Source organism: Rhinoderma darwinii, chromosome 1 (assembly GCF_050947455.1).
Source record: "Rhinoderma darwinii isolate aRhiDar2 chromosome 1, aRhiDar2.hap1, whole genome shotgun sequence".
NCBI classification, from domain to species: domain Eukaryota; kingdom Metazoa; phylum Chordata; class Amphibia; order Anura; family Rhinodermatidae; genus Rhinoderma; species Rhinoderma darwinii.
In genome coordinates, this window is record NC_134687.1 from 656,152,599 (window position 1) to 656,169,912 (window position 17,314).

General features: G+C 41.8%; 1 protein-coding gene across 2 annotated transcripts in view; it reads right to left on the reverse strand.

Moving 5' to 3' along the window:
• Window positions 1–4,954: 4,954 nt before the first annotated feature.
• Window positions 4,955–17,314, reverse strand: part of LOC142664210 (serine/threonine-protein kinase SBK1-like) — a 32,708-nt gene continuing 20,348 nt past the window's right edge. The window contains exons 3-7 of one of the 2 annotated variants that reach the window (XM_075843248.1): window positions 9,762–9,814; window positions 9,256–9,400; window positions 8,362–8,538; window positions 7,642–7,844; window positions 4,955–6,317 (exon numbers count right to left, since the gene is read on the reverse strand). In XM_075843248.1, the coding sequence (XP_075699363.1) occupies window positions 6,117–6,317; window positions 7,642–7,844; window positions 8,362–8,398 (441 nt within the window). In that variant the 5' untranslated portion in view covers window positions 8,399–8,538; window positions 9,256–9,400; window positions 9,762–9,814 and the 3' untranslated portion in view covers window positions 4,955–6,116. Of the gene's footprint in view, window positions 6,318–7,641; window positions 7,845–8,361; window positions 8,539–9,255; window positions 10,200–17,314 lie in introns of those variants that run through there. The other variant, XM_075843249.1, reaches the window with a different exon arrangement.

Sequence of the window (17,314 nt, forward strand, 5' to 3'; positions counted from 1 at the left end):
GTCGGGACCTAGGGGTTTTGGACCTAGCGCAAACCTCACAAGCGGCGACGTAAGCCCTAACGTCTTTAGGCAACCCAGGCCACCAATAGTTTCTGGTAATGAGGTGTTTGGTGCCCAAGATGCCAGGATGACCAGATAGAGCGGAGTCATGGTTTTCCCTGAGTACCCTCAGCCGGTATTGCAGGGGAACAAACAGTTTGTCCCCAGGGACGTTCCCGGGAGCTGCACCCTGATCAGCCGCGATATCAGAAGCTAAATCAGAATCCGTGGCAGAGACGATTATACCAGGGGGTAAAATACAAGCAGGATCCTTCTCAGAAGGAGGATTGGCCATGAAACTACGTGACAGAGCATCAGCCTTAATATTCTTGGACCCAGCCCTATAGGTAACCAAGAAATTAAATCTGGTAAAGAATAGTGCCCACCGAGCTTGTCTAGGATTAAGCCTCCGGGCCGATTCTAGGAAAACCAGATTCTTGTGATCCGTAAGGACCGTTACCTGGTGTCTGGCCCCCTCCAGGAAGTGCCGCCACTCCTCAAAAGCCCATTTAATGGCTAGAAGTTCGCGGTTGCCAATATCATAGTTACTCTCCGTGGGCGAAAACTTCCTAGAGAAGTAAGCACAGGGGCGGAGATGGGTGAGGGAGCTGGTACCCTGGGACAAGACGGCCCCCACTCCCACCTCGGAAGCGTCAACCTCCACAATAAATGGCTCCTCTTGGTTGGGCTGAATCAGCACGGGGGCCGAGATAAAGCACTTCTTGAGGGTCTCAAAGGCCTGGACGGCCTCAGGGGGCCAATGGAGGACATCAGCACCCTTGCGGGTAAGGTCCGTAAGAGGCTTAGCGACGACCGAGAAGTTGGCAATAAATCTCCTGTAATAGTTGGCGAACCCTAAAAAACACTGTAACGCCTTAAGGGAGGCAGGTTGGACCCATTCCGCCACAGCCTGAACCTTGGCAGGGTCCATGCGGAATTCATGAGGAGTGAGGATTTGCCCTAAAAATGGTATCTCCTGTACCCCAAAGACACATTTTTCAGTCTTAGCAAACAGATTATTCTCCCGAAGGACCTGGAGCACCTTCCTGACATGCTCCACGTGGGAGGACCAGTCCTTGGAAAACACCAGTATGTCATCAAGGTACACAACAAGAAAATTACCCAGGTACTCTCTCAGGATTTCATTAATAAAATTCTGGAAGACAGCAGGGGCATTACACAACCCAAAGGGCATGACCAGGTATTCGAAATGACCCTCGGGTGTGTTGAACGCAGTTTTCCACTCATCCCCCTCTTTGATGCGGATAAGGTTATATGCCCCCCGTAGATCGAACTTAGAAAACCATTGGGCTCCCTGAACCTGATTAAAAAGATCCGGAATCAAAGGAAGTGGGTACTGGTTCCTTACGGTGACCTTATTCAGGTTACGATAATCAATGCACGGCCTAAGACCACCATCCTTCTTCCCCACGAAGAAGAAGCCAGCACCTACAGGAGAAGTCGAGGGGCGAATGAAACCCTTGGCCAGGCATTCTTGGATATACACCCTCATGGCTTCACGTTCAGGACATGAAAGATTAAATATCCTACCCTTAGGAAGCTTGGCACCAGGCACCAAATCGATAGCGCAATCGTAATCTCTATGGGGGGGCAACACCTCGGAGGCCTCCTTAGAAAACACATCGGCGAAGTCCTGAACAAACTCAGGAAGCGTGTTTACCTCCTCCCGGGGAGAAATAGAGTTAACAGAAAGACATGACATAAGACATTCATTACCCCATTTGGTGAGATCACCAGTATTCCAATCAAACGTGGGATTATGCAACTGCAACCAGGGAAGGCCTAAAACCAGATCAGACGATAATCCCTGCATCACCAGTACAGAGCACTGCTCCAAATGCATGGAGCCAACCAGGAGTTCAAAAACAGGAGTATGCTGAGTAAAATAACCATTAGCAAGGGGAGTAGAGTCGATTCCTACTACAGGGATAGGATAAGGTAAATCAATACAAGGCATCTTTAGAGACATAGCAAATTCCACAGACATGATATTAGCAGATGACCCTGAATCCACGAAAGCACTGCCCGTGGCAGCCCGGCCAGCAAACGAGACCTGAAAGGGAAGCAAAATTTTATTGCGTTTCATATTAACGGGAAATACCTGTGCGCCCAAGTGACCTCCCCGATGATCACTTAGGCGCGGAAGTTTTCCGGCTTCTTATTCTTGCGCCTGGGACAGGTGTTCAGTAGATGCTTGTCGTCCCCACAGTAGAAGCAGAGACCATTCATTCTGCGAAACTCCCTACGTTGTCGAGGGGACATGGAGGCCCCGAGTTGCATAGGTACCTTCGAGTCCTCCGTGGAGGGGCGAGGAGACGGGACCTCGGGGGGGATCGCAGAAAAGTCAGAGGGGAGCACACTGAAGCGTTCTAGCTGACGTTCCCTGAGACGTCGGTCAAGTCGTACTGCTAGGGCCATAACCTGGTCAAGGGAGTCAGACGAGGGGTAGCTAACCAGCAGATCCTTCAGGGCGTCAGATAATCCTAACCTAAACTGGCACCTTAGGGCCGGATCGTTCCACTGAGAAGCTACGCACCACTTCCTAAAATCAGAACAGTATTCCTCAACCGGTCTCCTACCCTGACGTAAGGTCACCAGCTGACTCTCGGCTAAAGCAGTCCTGTCAGTCTCGTCGTAAATGAGTCCGAGGGCAGAGAAAAAACGATCAACAGAGGAAAGTTCAGGGGCGTCAGGAGCCAAGGAGAAGGCCCACTCTTGGGGCCCTTCCTGGAGTCGGGATATGATGATACCCACCCGCTGGTTCTCGGAACCTGAGGAGTGGGGCTTTAGGCGGAAATACAGTCTGCAACTCTCCCGGAAGGAGAGAAACGTCTTACGGTCCCCTGAGAACCGGTCAGGTAACTTGAGGTCGGGTTCTAGAGGTGAGGTGAGGGGTACTACTAAAGCAGCGTCACCCTGATTGACCCTTTGGGCCAGGGCCTGGACCTGTAGGGAGAGGCCCTGCATCTGCTGGGTCAGGGTCTCAAGGGGGTCCATGATAGCGTCAGCGTAGGAGAAATGGTAGACTAGGTAAGGGCTTGTAATTATGTAATGGCAGGAAGGAGGTGAAGGGAAAGTGAGCCCTAATCTACCCACCGCCCTGTCCCTGCCTACTTGCAACGACCCGCCCTAGGCGACGAGGTACAACTGGGCGGCGGTCCCTACGCTGTCTAAGTGCACAGGAAAACAAACAGGGAACATGCAAGGGAAGGGGCAGTAGCCACGGAACGCCACGAGGAAACGGAGCGGCGAACGGACAGTCAGGACCAGGACGAAGTGAGTACACCCAAGCGGGCAAGGAGACAGAAGCAAGCCAGGGGCAAAGCAAAGCAGGTCAAGCAGAACTGCAGCAAGGCAGAAGCAGGCTGGAGCAAGCAGCAGTGAGGCCAGGAATCCAAAAGAATTACAAGCACTGAGGGAGAGAACAGGGCAGGTAATAAAGGACAGGGGGCGGAGCTAACTCCGACAGACCAGGCCGCGATAGGCTCTCCCACTCCTGAGCCTGCCACCCTGGTTGGTGGGAGATGGTGTCAGTCGAACAGGTCTGGCCTCAGATGTGGATTGATTAATCCCAGGAGTATACCTAGATGAAGTACCTGGCAGATCCCTAACAGAAGTAAAAGAAAAAATTTGGAAAGATGAATACGTCGAAATTTTCTCGCTTCTTCCGTTGGAAAAATTTAATTTAGACTAGGGAAAAAGGTGGGAAAGTAAAAAGGAGGAGGAGGAGAAGCGTCGATATCGTTTAATCCCCCAGACGTTTGTGAATTGGTTACAGGCGTTTGCCATTCTGGCAAGTGTTATACGGGAAAAGGCGCCGGAAAATTGTTCCGCCCTTTTCGGGTACATGGATGCGATAGGTGAGGCGCACCGTTCGTATGGTGGTCAGACTTGGTTGCGGTATGACGAACAGTTTCGTCAGAGGAAAGCGGTTCGTCCCAACATTAGATGGGATAATAAAGACATTGGGCTCTGGTTAAAGGTAATGGCTCCCGCTAACTCACTAACACCAACAGAGAAGTGCAGCAGTATCTGATGTCAGTGACAGGTTCTGATGTTAGCAATCGCCGCTATTGGTCAGTAGTCACTGACTAACCAATAGCGGCGGTCGCCAAGGTGGGACCATCACAATTGGTCTTTGGAGATTAAGCTGTGATGTCACAGCTCACGCATGCATCGGGAAAAAATGGCGCTTTATAAAATCCCCAATGTACTATTACTGAGCTGAGCGCGAACTACGCACACAGCCCGACGTAATAATCCTGCACAGACCGGGAATGGGTTAAAGAGACAGTAGAGGTATATAAAGTAGTGTTCTGCACTGTGGGGAAAATAAAGAGGGCTGCAGTGATGTGATACAAAAGTAGGGAAATGGGGAAAATATATAAATCATCATCTATAAAATAATAATTACTTTGCAGCCAGAGAAATGATTTCAAGAAGCAACTAAGCAGCAAAACCGAATCAAAGTAAGCAGCTAAAAGGAGTATGGGAGTATGACTTTCAATTTAGTGACTTTAGAAGAAATTGTTATTTGCAGTGTTTTTTATTTTTATCCAAGTTGTACTTGCTGTGCATTATATTTATTTTATATCCCTATTAACACAATGATCTCCATTGGTGCCAATGTTACCCAGTGTGCATCCTGTGCCATGAATGTTCTGCTTGAACAGCCGCTTGAAGGACCATACTGTTGTGCAGGGTGTGTGAGAATTGCCAATCTGGAGGCACAGATTCTGGATCTAAATGAGCAACTTTCAACCGGGAGGGTCATTGACAACATGGACAGATCACAAATGTTTCCCTGACTTGGAATGTAGAAGAGGAAAATTTCATCATAGGAAAAGTCTGACATAAATTTACAACACAATCTTTTTCCTGGTATCACCCTCAATTCTTTATTTAACTACAACTTGTCATAAAAACATCAAGAAAGGATAGAAGCTCATTAACAGTAATGTCCATCAGCTTCTATGTGTCGTATATTGTATATTGTATGGTCAGTGGAGAGGCTGTTGTGATGACAGAACATAGTGAAAACCCTGCTGCATTAACTGAACACAGGCTCCGGAGATAATGATGAGTGTTATTTTATTCATTTATTGAAATAGTTTGATAGCTTGGATGTCTTGTGCGCATAAACTTTACCTTGCCTGTTCTCCATATCCACCAATTACTTCTGTTTAATGACATTATATCTACCATTTTAGACATTATGTATTTATATATGTAATTCTATAGATTTTTTTTTCATGATTATATTCGTGTCTTGTATTATTACATCAGTTTCTTGTACTTCTACTTTCAAATGTGGCTGAGAGGACTGTGGGACTTATAGGTGTAGAGGTCCAGTTGTGGCTACTACCTCTAGATCACCTCTAGTTATTGAGTGTTTCCCTGTAGCATTTCTTAGTGTTTTATGTCCTTGTTTTACAATCCAGTTCTACAATGCTGAAAATTCACACATTTCTTCCAAAAACATGACTCCATACATTCCTGTCTATCAAGAATGTGATCTGTATAATGTACAACCTACATCCAGGTGTCTGTGTTCATGCGTTAGATAGGAACACATTTAGGTGATCTCTACCCCTGCTCCAATAGTAAGGGAGGTCATCTCATGACCTACAGAACACAGGATATGCTGCTTAATGTGAGTCCTGCATGGACAACATATGGTCTAAATGTCAGGAGTCCGGTGTTCCTGGTAATGTGTTCTGAAGGGACCTCTGCTTTCCATGGCAGGTGTAGATATTTCTGAATGTCCATGGTTGAGCACCTCTCAGAGGCATTCAGTGCCAACAATTCCCAGAACATTCCTCTGCTTCAAGTGAGATTTTCTTCCACTTCTCTGGAGCTTGTGACAGATCCCTCTTCACCTGCCACCAGGCAAGCTCCTTATACTTATCACTGCCCAGTGCCCCTTGCCAAGGGAAGACTCCTGTAAGAGCTTTGTACACAAGAACGCCAAAAGTCCACACATCAAGACTGAGATGTTGTAACTGTTGTTCTCCTTTTCTTAAGCGGCAGAGCTCTGGAGCAGCGTAGGGTATATACTAGGACAGAGAAGGTGTATATGTTCCCTGGAGCCGAGTGAGTCCAAAGTCTGCCAGTTTTATCAGGTGACATTCTGCATCCATCAGAAGAATATTATCCAGCTTGATATCCCGATGAACCATTCCTCTGCTGTGCATAAAGTCCAAAGCACTGGCTATCTGAGGAACACATAGCTTCAACATGTCCTCCTGTATACCGACCTGAGAAGAAGAAAACACAAGAAAATAACGAAGCTGAACAGCAGACTGGACAAATTTATCAAATAGAAAAGAGCTCAGACTTGTATTTAAATTCTACTAATACATGCAATTCCTTAAAGGAACAGTGTCACGAAAAAATTTTTTTTTACATCAGTTTGATTTTAGTGTTTTATTAAAAACTTTTATATTTATTTATTTGTGTGTTTGTGTTTTACTTTTTTTTATTTTTGAACTTTTTCTTCACTATGGGGGCTGCCATTTTTTTTTCCATTTCTGTATGTGTCGATTAACGACACATACAGACATGGAATACGGCAGCTACAGTCCCATAGTGAATGTGAACGAGGCCCGTTCTATCCACTATGCTGTATGCCGTCTGTGTGGGAACGGCGCATGCGCCGCTCCCACACAGTCCAAGTTGAACTGTGCGCCGTCCGGCGCCATTTTCCTGTAGACCGGAAGTCGCGGCCGGACAATAAGATTACTACTTCCGGTCGCGGCTTCCGGACTTGTGCACTTGGAGCGGCGGTAGCGGACGGACCGGAGGGAGCGGTGGCGACAGGAGCAGGTAAGTTATTTCTGTGTATGTAAGTGTTTTACTGTGTGTTTACTAGTGTATGTAAACCTACTACACTGTGTGTTAGCTCAAAAAATGGCGACACACAGTGTAGGAGGTTTGACCGTTCAATCCCCTCGTTTCTCCCGGCACTAGCCAGGATAAAGGAGGGGGGGATTCTGAGAGCTCACTAGAGCGAGTGAGTTTTCTCAAATTTTGCAGCATAAAGCAATGTGGTTGCTTTACCACATGCAATGCTGCAATTTTGAGAATTGCTCCATCTAGTGACCAGCACTGGGAAATATTATAAATTAGAATCTAATTTATAATATTTCCTGACTCGTGAAATTTTTTTTCAAAATTAGAACAATGTTTAATCCCCTATACACTAATTGTTTAACTAAAAAAAAAATACATTTTTTTCTAGCGTCACATTCCCTTTAAGTCATAATTTTTGGTCAAATTTGTAAAAAATTTATTCAGTTGTTAATTAGTTATAGTCATTGCGGACCAGGAGGTTATCATCCAAAATGTCATCACATAGGGGATGTCACCCAGCTCACCCGGTCTCCTGTATGGTAAATCTGTCTAGTTGTAGAGGTTCCATACTGCTTCATACCTGTACATATTTGTGGTTAAGAACTCTAGAGAAGCTGGAAGATAGCTCCTATCAGAACTGTAATGGGGGCTACCAGCTTTCCCAGAAACGGATGAGAAGACAATGTTTACAATTTGAGGGAAGTGGAAATTTCCAGGATATAAACTCACCTTAGGTTTAATGATGGACTGAAGATTTCCTGCCGGTGCCACGTCCTGGACATACACAAAATCACTATTGGTATGAAACACAATCTCGTGGGTCAGGATGATGTGCGGGTGGCAGCTGAGGGTGAGCCAGATGCAGTATTCCAGGAGGAAGTTATCTACTGGGGTCTTCACCTTTCTCAGCATTTTTACAGCCACGACCTGACCTATTAATAAGACATTATTTTTATTATTACTGATTTCCATATCACCATCATATTCTCTGACACTTTCCAGGTCGTCCTCAAACAAGATGAATAAAGTTATACAGGAGCAATCACAAGATGAAAATGCAGATACTGAATGGAAGTGATATAAAGCAGTGGAGTAAAGCCCTTATAAGCTTCCAAACTTAAGGACATACCCACAAAAAACCCTCACTCCTGGCCACCCGGGGGTCACGTGATCTCTATTCGGACTCCCTGGATTAGTGTCTGCTGTGTCCTGACATAGTGTCTGCTGTGGGACCAAAAATCAGTATCTCAATACAAGACTAATAGAGCCTTGATGTTAATCGCATAAACATGTATTGAGAGTCTGACATCTGTTTTTTCAGCAGGTGGAACGAAGCTGCTATGGGTAGAATAAAGAACCACGCTACACTACATTTCACCACATAATAGATCTGGGGTTGGAAATGGCCCAATCATCAATCACCACGCTCATCATTCATCATCATCTCACCTGAATGTTTGTGTTTGCCCATGTAAACTTTTTCCATAAGATCCTGCTCCAAGTTCTTGCAAAATTTCAAAGTAGTCCATCACTTCCATCTCTCTTAGGTTCTCAGAGGTATGTGAGACCAGGTTCAGGAGGTGTTTTGCCATATTCTTGGTTATTTCTGTGATGTGGGTGGCCATTCTGGGTGATACAAAGAGATAAAACGTTTACTTTACTAAAATAGAAGAAAACTATTGTGAACTCTGGGAAGTCATGGCTCATATCCGGGGTCCAAGGCTGCATGTCCCACACTGTGTCAGCCTTCAGGGGATGTACCCTCTCCTGACTGTTCTCATAATAGTGTATGGCAGAAGCTGGCGGCAGGAAATGGACTACTCCAACTCAGCTGTGACATGTGACTACTCGAGCGCACACAAATACATACAAGATGGCGGGGGAATAGTGATTGCTGCAGTTGTGTGTGTTGTGTATTTGATTCTCCCTTGTGGAGAATGTCTATGTCTACTAGTGGTGATCTGCTCCAGGGGTCGTGTTACTAATGCTAGAGATGAGGAAAGATTGGAAGGTATCAGATTCTCTAACCTGTGAATTCTCCATTATACAAACGTATGTTACCCATTAAAGACAATGGAGGATAAAATATGTGTCCATAATAGGAGGCGCCCCTCATCCAGACGATTATACACAATCCAATTAAATAATCTCCAATATTCAGAAATGTTAATCAGAAGTTCTTACAGACACATCTTGTGATGAGTCACGTGTGAACTATGGATATAAATACACAACTTTCTAATAGACTGCAGTCAGTGTGTGGGCTGGAGCATTGTATAATATGCTGGAGCTCTACAGTCATCATCTACTATAGCATGCGATGTGTACTGACCACATATTCACCTTACAAAGAAGAATCAAGATGTCAACTGCTCCTTGTAGAGACGATAACCAATGATGAACTCCTCCTGGACACCAACAAGTCCACAACGTGCTCCTCACTGGCCAATACTGACTGCAAATAATCCCCAAGGAGGAGTAGATATCACTGACAGGAGGAGATGGGGGAGGTTTATATTTGGGAAGAGGGTGGAGTGTGTTAATTAATGGGACATTGTCATTGGCCAACAGTTGGTGTCCCCATTTACATATGAATTGATAGTGAAAATCTCTGTGGGGCATGTGTCGGGTTATTTCATATGAATGAGGCGTGCGGGTGTGGCTCGTGTGTGTAGACTGGTCGCTCGTGTATTGTACACTATGGTAATCTCTATAATGAACCCAACACTGGAAAATATCACCGGATCCTACAACTAAGGGTTTGAGTATAGAACACGTCCCTATGATGTTTTACTGCAATCTGATGGGAGTTGTTGTTCTTATCAGAGAAAGCAGTTCCCCCACCTTACCTCGTCTGTATAGGATGGTCTGCAGCCTGACTTCAGTAGATTTACTTCAATTCCTATGTAAAATTAAAGATAACACGTCAATTTTACCATGACAAACTCCTCTCAAGAGCAGGACACGTTTTCTCCTTCATCTCTGTATTACAGATTAAGACCTCGTGCACATGGACATTATAAAACTCTGTATTGCCCAGCCCTCATATTAGAGCCCCTAAGAGGGATGATGTCTCTACTGTACCTCCATATGTCTCAGATGTCATAAATAGGATTATGTTTTTTTTTCGATTCGATTCTGCATGAATCTGTCAGAAATTGTGGCTATTTCATTGGAGTGGGTATGCATGGAGACATAAAGAAGCATTGCTACTAAGGCAGAATATCTATGTACATAAGGTAGCACGGCAGCGCATAAATGAAATGTCACCCGTACTCTGTTATGTACATGAGCCCTAACTCATAGAACAAGTTCACTCTTTATTCAGAATTGTATTAAGAACCAAAAGATAAAGATAATGGTGAATCCATCATATAGGAAGCACGGCCGCTTATAGAAAGGCTCTTCACCTTGATGAACGGACATAATAGATTACATTGTAGAAAGCCGGAGATAAGCGGCGCATTGCTGATATATCAGGATCCACAAGTCATTATGGTTGGAGTAATGTACATACTGATATTACAGGGGGGATTCTGGACTAGAGGTGGTCTTTATTTATATTATAGAAGAGAAAATCATAAATATAAGCACATAGCCCCTATACAATACATCATACAGGGCCCAATATCTCATACCTTTTGGATTTTTTCCTCCATTCCATGTGATCCGCTCCAATTATAAAATGCTGCTGAATATGTTAGCGCTACATAAATAAAGATTATTATATTATTCGCTGTTTGGGTCGTGTGTCATGGAGAAGAGAAGGTGGGGGTCCTGGGGTAACTGCAGCATTTCCCTTCCTATAATATGGCTGTGGACATGAGGATCTGTGATATTAAAATATAGGCTCAGTGGTTACCATTGGATTTCCTATAAACCCAGGAAATTCTCTTCACTAAGTTATTATGGTGTACCTCCTAGACCGTTACATCACAGATTCAGCTCTGCTACATGTGTACATATGAATATGAGCATGCATACACTACCGTTCAAAAGTTTGGGGTCACCCAGACAATTTTGTGTTTTCCATGAAAACTCACACTTATATTTATCAAATGAGTTGCAAAATGACTAGAAAATATAGTCAAGACATTGACAAGCTTAGAAAAAATGATTTTTATTTGAAATAATAATTTTCTCCTTCAAACTTTGCTTTCGTGAAAGAATGCTCCATTTGCAGCAATTACAGCATTGCAGACCTTTGGCATTCTAGCTGTTAATTTGCTGAGGTAATCGGGAGAAATTTCACCCCATGCTTCCAGAAGGCCCTCCCACAAGTTGGATTGGCTTGATGGGCACTTCTTGCGTACCATACGGTCAAGCTGCTCCACAATAGCTCTATGGGGTTGAGATCTGGTGAATGCGCTGGCCACTCCATTACAGATAGAACACCAGCTGCCTGCTTCTTCCCTAAATAGTTCTTGCATAATTTGGAGGTGTGCTTTGGGTCATTGTCCTGTTGTAGGATGAAATTGGCTCCAATCAAGCGCTGTCCACAGGGTATGGCATGGCGTTGCAAAATGGAGTGATAGCCTTCCTTATTCAAAATCCGTTTTACCTTGTGCAAATCTCCCACTTTACCAGCACCAAAGCAACCCCAGACCATCACATTACCTCCACCATGCTTGACAGATGGCGTCAGGCACTCTTCCAGCATCTTTTCAGTTGTTCTGCGTCTCACAAATGTTCTTCTGTGTGATCCAAACACCTCAAACTGCGATTTGTTTGTCCATAACACTTTTTTCCAATCTTCCTCTGTCCAATGTCTGTGTGCTTTTGCCCATATTAATCTTTTCCTTTTATTAGCCAGTCTCAGATATGGCTTTTTCTTTGCCACTCTGCCCTGAAGGCCAGCATCCCGGGGTCGCCTCTTCACTGTAGACGTTGACATTGGCATTTTGCGGGTACTATTTAATGAAGCTGCCAGTTGAGGACCTGTGAGGCGTCTATTTCTCAAACTAGAGACTCTAATGTACTTGTCTTGTTGCTCAGTTGTGCAGCGGGGCCTCCCACTTCTCTTTCTGCTCTGGTTAGAGCCTGTGTGTGCTGTCCTCTGAAGGGAGTAGTACACACCGTTGTAGGAAATCTTCCGTTTCTTGGCAATTTCTCGCATGGAATAGCCTTCATTTCTAAGAACAAGAATAGACTGTCAAGTTTCACATGAAAGCTTTTTTTTTCTAGCCATTTTGAGAGTTTAATCGAACCCACAAATGTAATGCTCCAGATTCTCAACTAGCTCAAAGGAAGGTCAGTTTTATAGCTCCTCTAAACAGCAAAACTGTTTACAGCAGTGCTAACATAATTGCACAAGGGTTTTCAAGTGTTTTCTAATCATCCATTAGCCTTCTAACACAGTTAGCAAACACAATGTACCATTAGAACACTGGAGTGATGGTTGCTGGAAATGGGCCTCTATACACCTATGTAGATATTGCATTAAAAACCAGACATTTGCAGCTAGAATAGTCATTTAGCACATTAACAATGTATACAGTGTATTTCTGATTAATTTAATGTTATCTTCATTGAAAAAAACTGTGCTTTTCTTTCAAAAATAAGGACATTTCTAAGTGACCCTAAACTTTTGAACGGTAGTGTATATAGGTATGAATAGTGATTGATTTACATAAAGACTGGGGTGTTATTATGTTAATTAGGGAAACTACCTTCCTCACCCCAATGGAGGAACTGCCATTGTGCTGTTAATGAGGTAAACACAAGGAAAGTCTGAAATATTTTTCTCATAAATTAGTTTCATGATGTCACAAGACAAAAGCCAAACCCCCAAGTCCCACAAGGACCCTAAATATGTAAAATATAAGATTGTGAGGAACCAAGGAATGAAATGCTTCATATATTTTCTTCTTGTGATGAAATTTACTCTATACAGGATATAGCAGTGCTGAGTGGGCTGCTGTATGGGTCACCGTCCTTTGTGACATTGAGTATCTTCTAGTCTTAAGTCCCTATTAGACTTGTAGATTCTTGTTCGAAAGATAGTTTCTTTGAGCAAAAAGTGATGAATCAGCCTAGGTGTAAACAATGTCAGCGTTTGAATGATTAGCGAAATAGCCTTTGTAAATCAGCGACCATATCTTCTTGGATGAGAGAAATATTATTGTTTGTCGTCAATAAATGTTCAAGTGTAAACCTGAATCTCTCGTCTTTCAGTGACAAAGCAGTAGGCGTTTTATTGTTCTGAGAGGTGTGCCCCATTACTTTTGAACATCCCACCAAGTGCAGTGTTATTGGTCACAAAGAACCAGAAATACGTGCAAAACAAAGAATGAATCATGTGTCAAATACAGTGAGGCGCAACAATAAAAAATTGAAGGAAGCAACACACTACTTATATAAACCTCAGGAGGTGTTGAAACTGCGAATACACATTCGAAAGCTACCAATGAGGAGGATACTCATCTAGCCCTTGAGAACTTACCAAACTCAAAAGGTACGGCTAGATCGTGTTTATATTCTCTATTCTGAACATTGTAAAATGTAATCGTGATGTACTGATTTTTGTATCGAACTTTAATTCTATCTTTAAAATGGTTCTTTCAATCACCTTATACAGGCTGGTAAATTAATCAAGTACCTTATTACTTCATATATGTATTCACTCCTGCGATTTATTCATAGTATTTTTTTTAAAATGTAGCTAGTGTTTTTTCTTTTTTTCCTAACTGATAGAAATTAATACATTATTTTCTTCTTTTTATCACTTACAAGACTTAATTGAAATTTATCGGTCTGTGCTGTTTTTGTGGAAAATCAAAATACCTGAGTATTGCAATAGAAATTGCAATAGAAATAAAAAAATCAGAGACCTATCTGAAGTTTTTAAATAACTCTCTAATGTACTATACAATGGCGGACTTAAAATTTGTAAGGAGGAAAATTCTAATCATACGCAGTGTACAGAAAAATAACTCAACAAGGTGGAAGCATCCAAAAAATCTGGAGTCGGAGCGGATGATATGTACAACCCAAGTTTGTTGTACTTTTATCTACTTGAACTCACAAGGGATCAAGAGGTAGTAAGGACTTCACATACTATCTTATCAAATGGAGAAATTGAAGATGCATGTGACGACAATCCAGGAACTTTGGAGAACATCGATAGACTGCTGGTAAGTGTATTGTTAAATGGTGTAATACCAAATTTTTTAGCTAGGGTTTCCGTTAGCCTTTCTGTTCATGGGTTCCTCCAAAGGAAAGCTTCAACGCAACCCATGAATACAATCTCCCTTCTTTATAGATAATATTATTAATGAATATACAGAATATGCAGTTGAATATTGGGTCAGGTCATAACTTAGGGTGAATGTCAACCCCACGGCCTTCCCCGGAAATTGAATGAAATATTGAATATTATATTAAAAGTGTTATTATTATAACATAAAACTAATACAATGCAAAATAAATCATGTTTGAGGTTCATTTAGTAACGTCTGGAATCTCTGGTTGACTTTTTACAGATGTTACTGTAAAGTCTATAGTAAAGTATATTGAATGTCTACATACACAGTGTTTTGGTTTGTGCCGTTTACGTGGCATTTCTGGGTTGAGTGTGCTCTTGGTATAAAGTTTATTTCTGTAATTTATTTCTGTAATTTATGTATAGGACTAGAAAAACACCAGAAACTTCACATTTCAGATGTTAAAAAAAAATAAAAAATGCCACCAAAACACTTGTATAAAAAAAAGTGCATTTCTGGTGCTTGTAATATTCTGTACAGGGGCGGATGCAGATAGCAAAAGAACCCTGTGCAAGAACACTATATGAACCTTTATGAATGTATATACTGTACTATATATATACCCTAACAATACAAGGCTCACGGGAGTGTAGATGGGATCCAGCGCAATGAAAATATATATTTCCCAAACGGTAATATTAAAATGGAAACTGGTTCCAGTTTTATTGGATAACAGAGTAAAAACGGGAGTCAATGTCCCACAGAGGAAAGGTGGATGTATGAAAAAATATATATATGCTGCCTACGCGTTTCAGACGATTTCCTCGTCCTTAGTCATGGCTGAAGTGAGTGTTCTGACAGCAGGTTTAGGGTTTATATCCGGTCCATCACGGGTGATATTTGATTGCGGTTCAATGGAATTAAGGTGAAACGCAAGAATGTGACTGAAGAAACAATAGCACGTGTCACACGATAAGAGCCAACCACGTGTGCAATACAGTGCCGAAGATCGTGAAGCGTATTTGGTAAGTAGAAAACATTTTTATATATTTGTTACTAATGGTTGGTTGTTGGATAATATGTTATTCTTCAGGAAAACTGATAGTTTGCCAAATGGACCGGAGATAAGCCCCAAGATATTATAAAACCTTGTGCGTCAAAAATAGTACTTGGGAATAGAAAATTGTGTGGATACAACATATTAGGGAATGCTTAAAAATTATTATAGAATATAGGATAAAAAGTTACTTACATTAACACGTAAATATATATACGATGAACACATTCATTATTGTTACGTAGATTTGAAGATTGCAAGACCTACACAGTAATTGTAAGTATATATTGGTATGATATGAACATAAATGAAAATATAATGCCAGAGCAGAGAAAAAGTTTAGTGTCGTAAACTAATATTTCTTAATTCGATAGTACGAAAAAAGAAACAGTATAATGGAGAAGGCTGGCATCTTTGATTTACAACATGAGTTAGAGTGCCTTGGTGTACTTAAAACCGGTATTTACATAAATATGAGTATGGTGCCAAAGGAAAGGGAGATTTGATACTATAAGCTGATAGTTAATGATCGGATAGTGCGAAAAATAAATATTACGAAAGAAGCTGTCGTCCTAAATTTGTCTCTTTTGGTCGAGATCTTGCCAAAGGACTTAAAATAACTGGACGTACTTACAAAAGATATTTTTATTAATTTTAACTGAATCCCAAAGGGTCTTATAATTGTTAAATCATTATTTATATTGCTCTTAAAAGCTTGGGAATTTCTGGTTTAAGAGAAAGCCTATTTGTATAGGGGTTTATATACCAACTGTATATTTTTGTTAATATTAATTCTAATAATGGAACATAAGTTCTTTTTTTAAATTTAATCCGTGAGGATGTCTGGTTTTTAAACGAAAAATCCAGTAGGCTTCCCTTCCCAATGTTTTATGTTTCAAATTCCCTCCTCGTTTCGGTGGGTATACTTTTTCAATGGCATAGCATTTGAGTGAGTTAGTAGATCTGTTATGGCAGTGAATGAAGTGTTTGGCTGCACTAGATATATTTGTAATATTGGGATTCCTGATATAAGTTAGGTGTTCCAAAATTCTTAATTTAAATTTGCGACTAGTGCAGCCTATGTATTTCAAATTGCATGTTGTGCATTCCAGAGCGTAGACTACAGCTTCGCTATTGCAGTTAATGTAATTTTTTATGGGGAAGCTGTGTGTGTCGGTGGAATCCATAAAAGTTTTTCTAGGAGAAGCGTGAGAACATATTTTACACGGGTGTGTGCCACATCTGAAGAAACCCTTTTCTTCCAACCATGAACTTTTACGTGCATCTGTCCGTAACATGGACGGGGATAGGACATTGCCTATAGTAGGGGCTTTACGAGCTACTACTCTGCAGCCCTCTTTCAAGATATTTTCTAGAATTTGATCCTCCATAAGAATTGGTAGATGTTTGAGGATAATATCTTTTATTTTAGAAAATTGGTTGCTATATTGGAGAATAATGGCTGGTTTGTTTGTATCTGATACTATGGATTTGTTGGTATTGGTCAACATGTTCTCCCTACTTCTTTTTGATGTAATTGAGGCAGCTCTTTTAAGTGTCCAGTTGGGATATCCTCTATCCTGCAATCTTTTGGAAATTATATTTTGTTCCGCTACAAAACTAGATTCGGTATTACAGTTACGTTTGGCCCTATACATTTCACCTACCGGAATCGATGTTATTGTTTGTTTGGGGTGGTTACTTTTTGCATGGAGAATAGTATTCCCCGAGATGGGCTTTCGGTGTGTTTTAGTGTATATAGTTTTGCCCACAATCCCTCTAAGTTCCATGTCCAAAAAGATTGTATTATTGGGATGAAAAGTATGGGTAAATTTGAGATTCTCTGTGTTGGAATTGAGGTAGCTCATGAAAGGAGATATGTCAGAAATTTGTCCCTTCCATATAAATAGCAGGTCGTCTATATAACGACCATACCAATGTATGTACATGTTAAAGATGTTGTTATCCGAAAAAATATACAACTCTTCCCACCATGCCATTACTAAGTTGGCCAAGGAGGGTGACAATTTTGCCCCCATTGAAACCCCCTTGAGTTGAAGGTAGAATTTATGATTAAATTGGAAATAATTGTGTTGCATCAAAAATAATAAAACATCAAGAATATATATCTGGAGCTCATGAC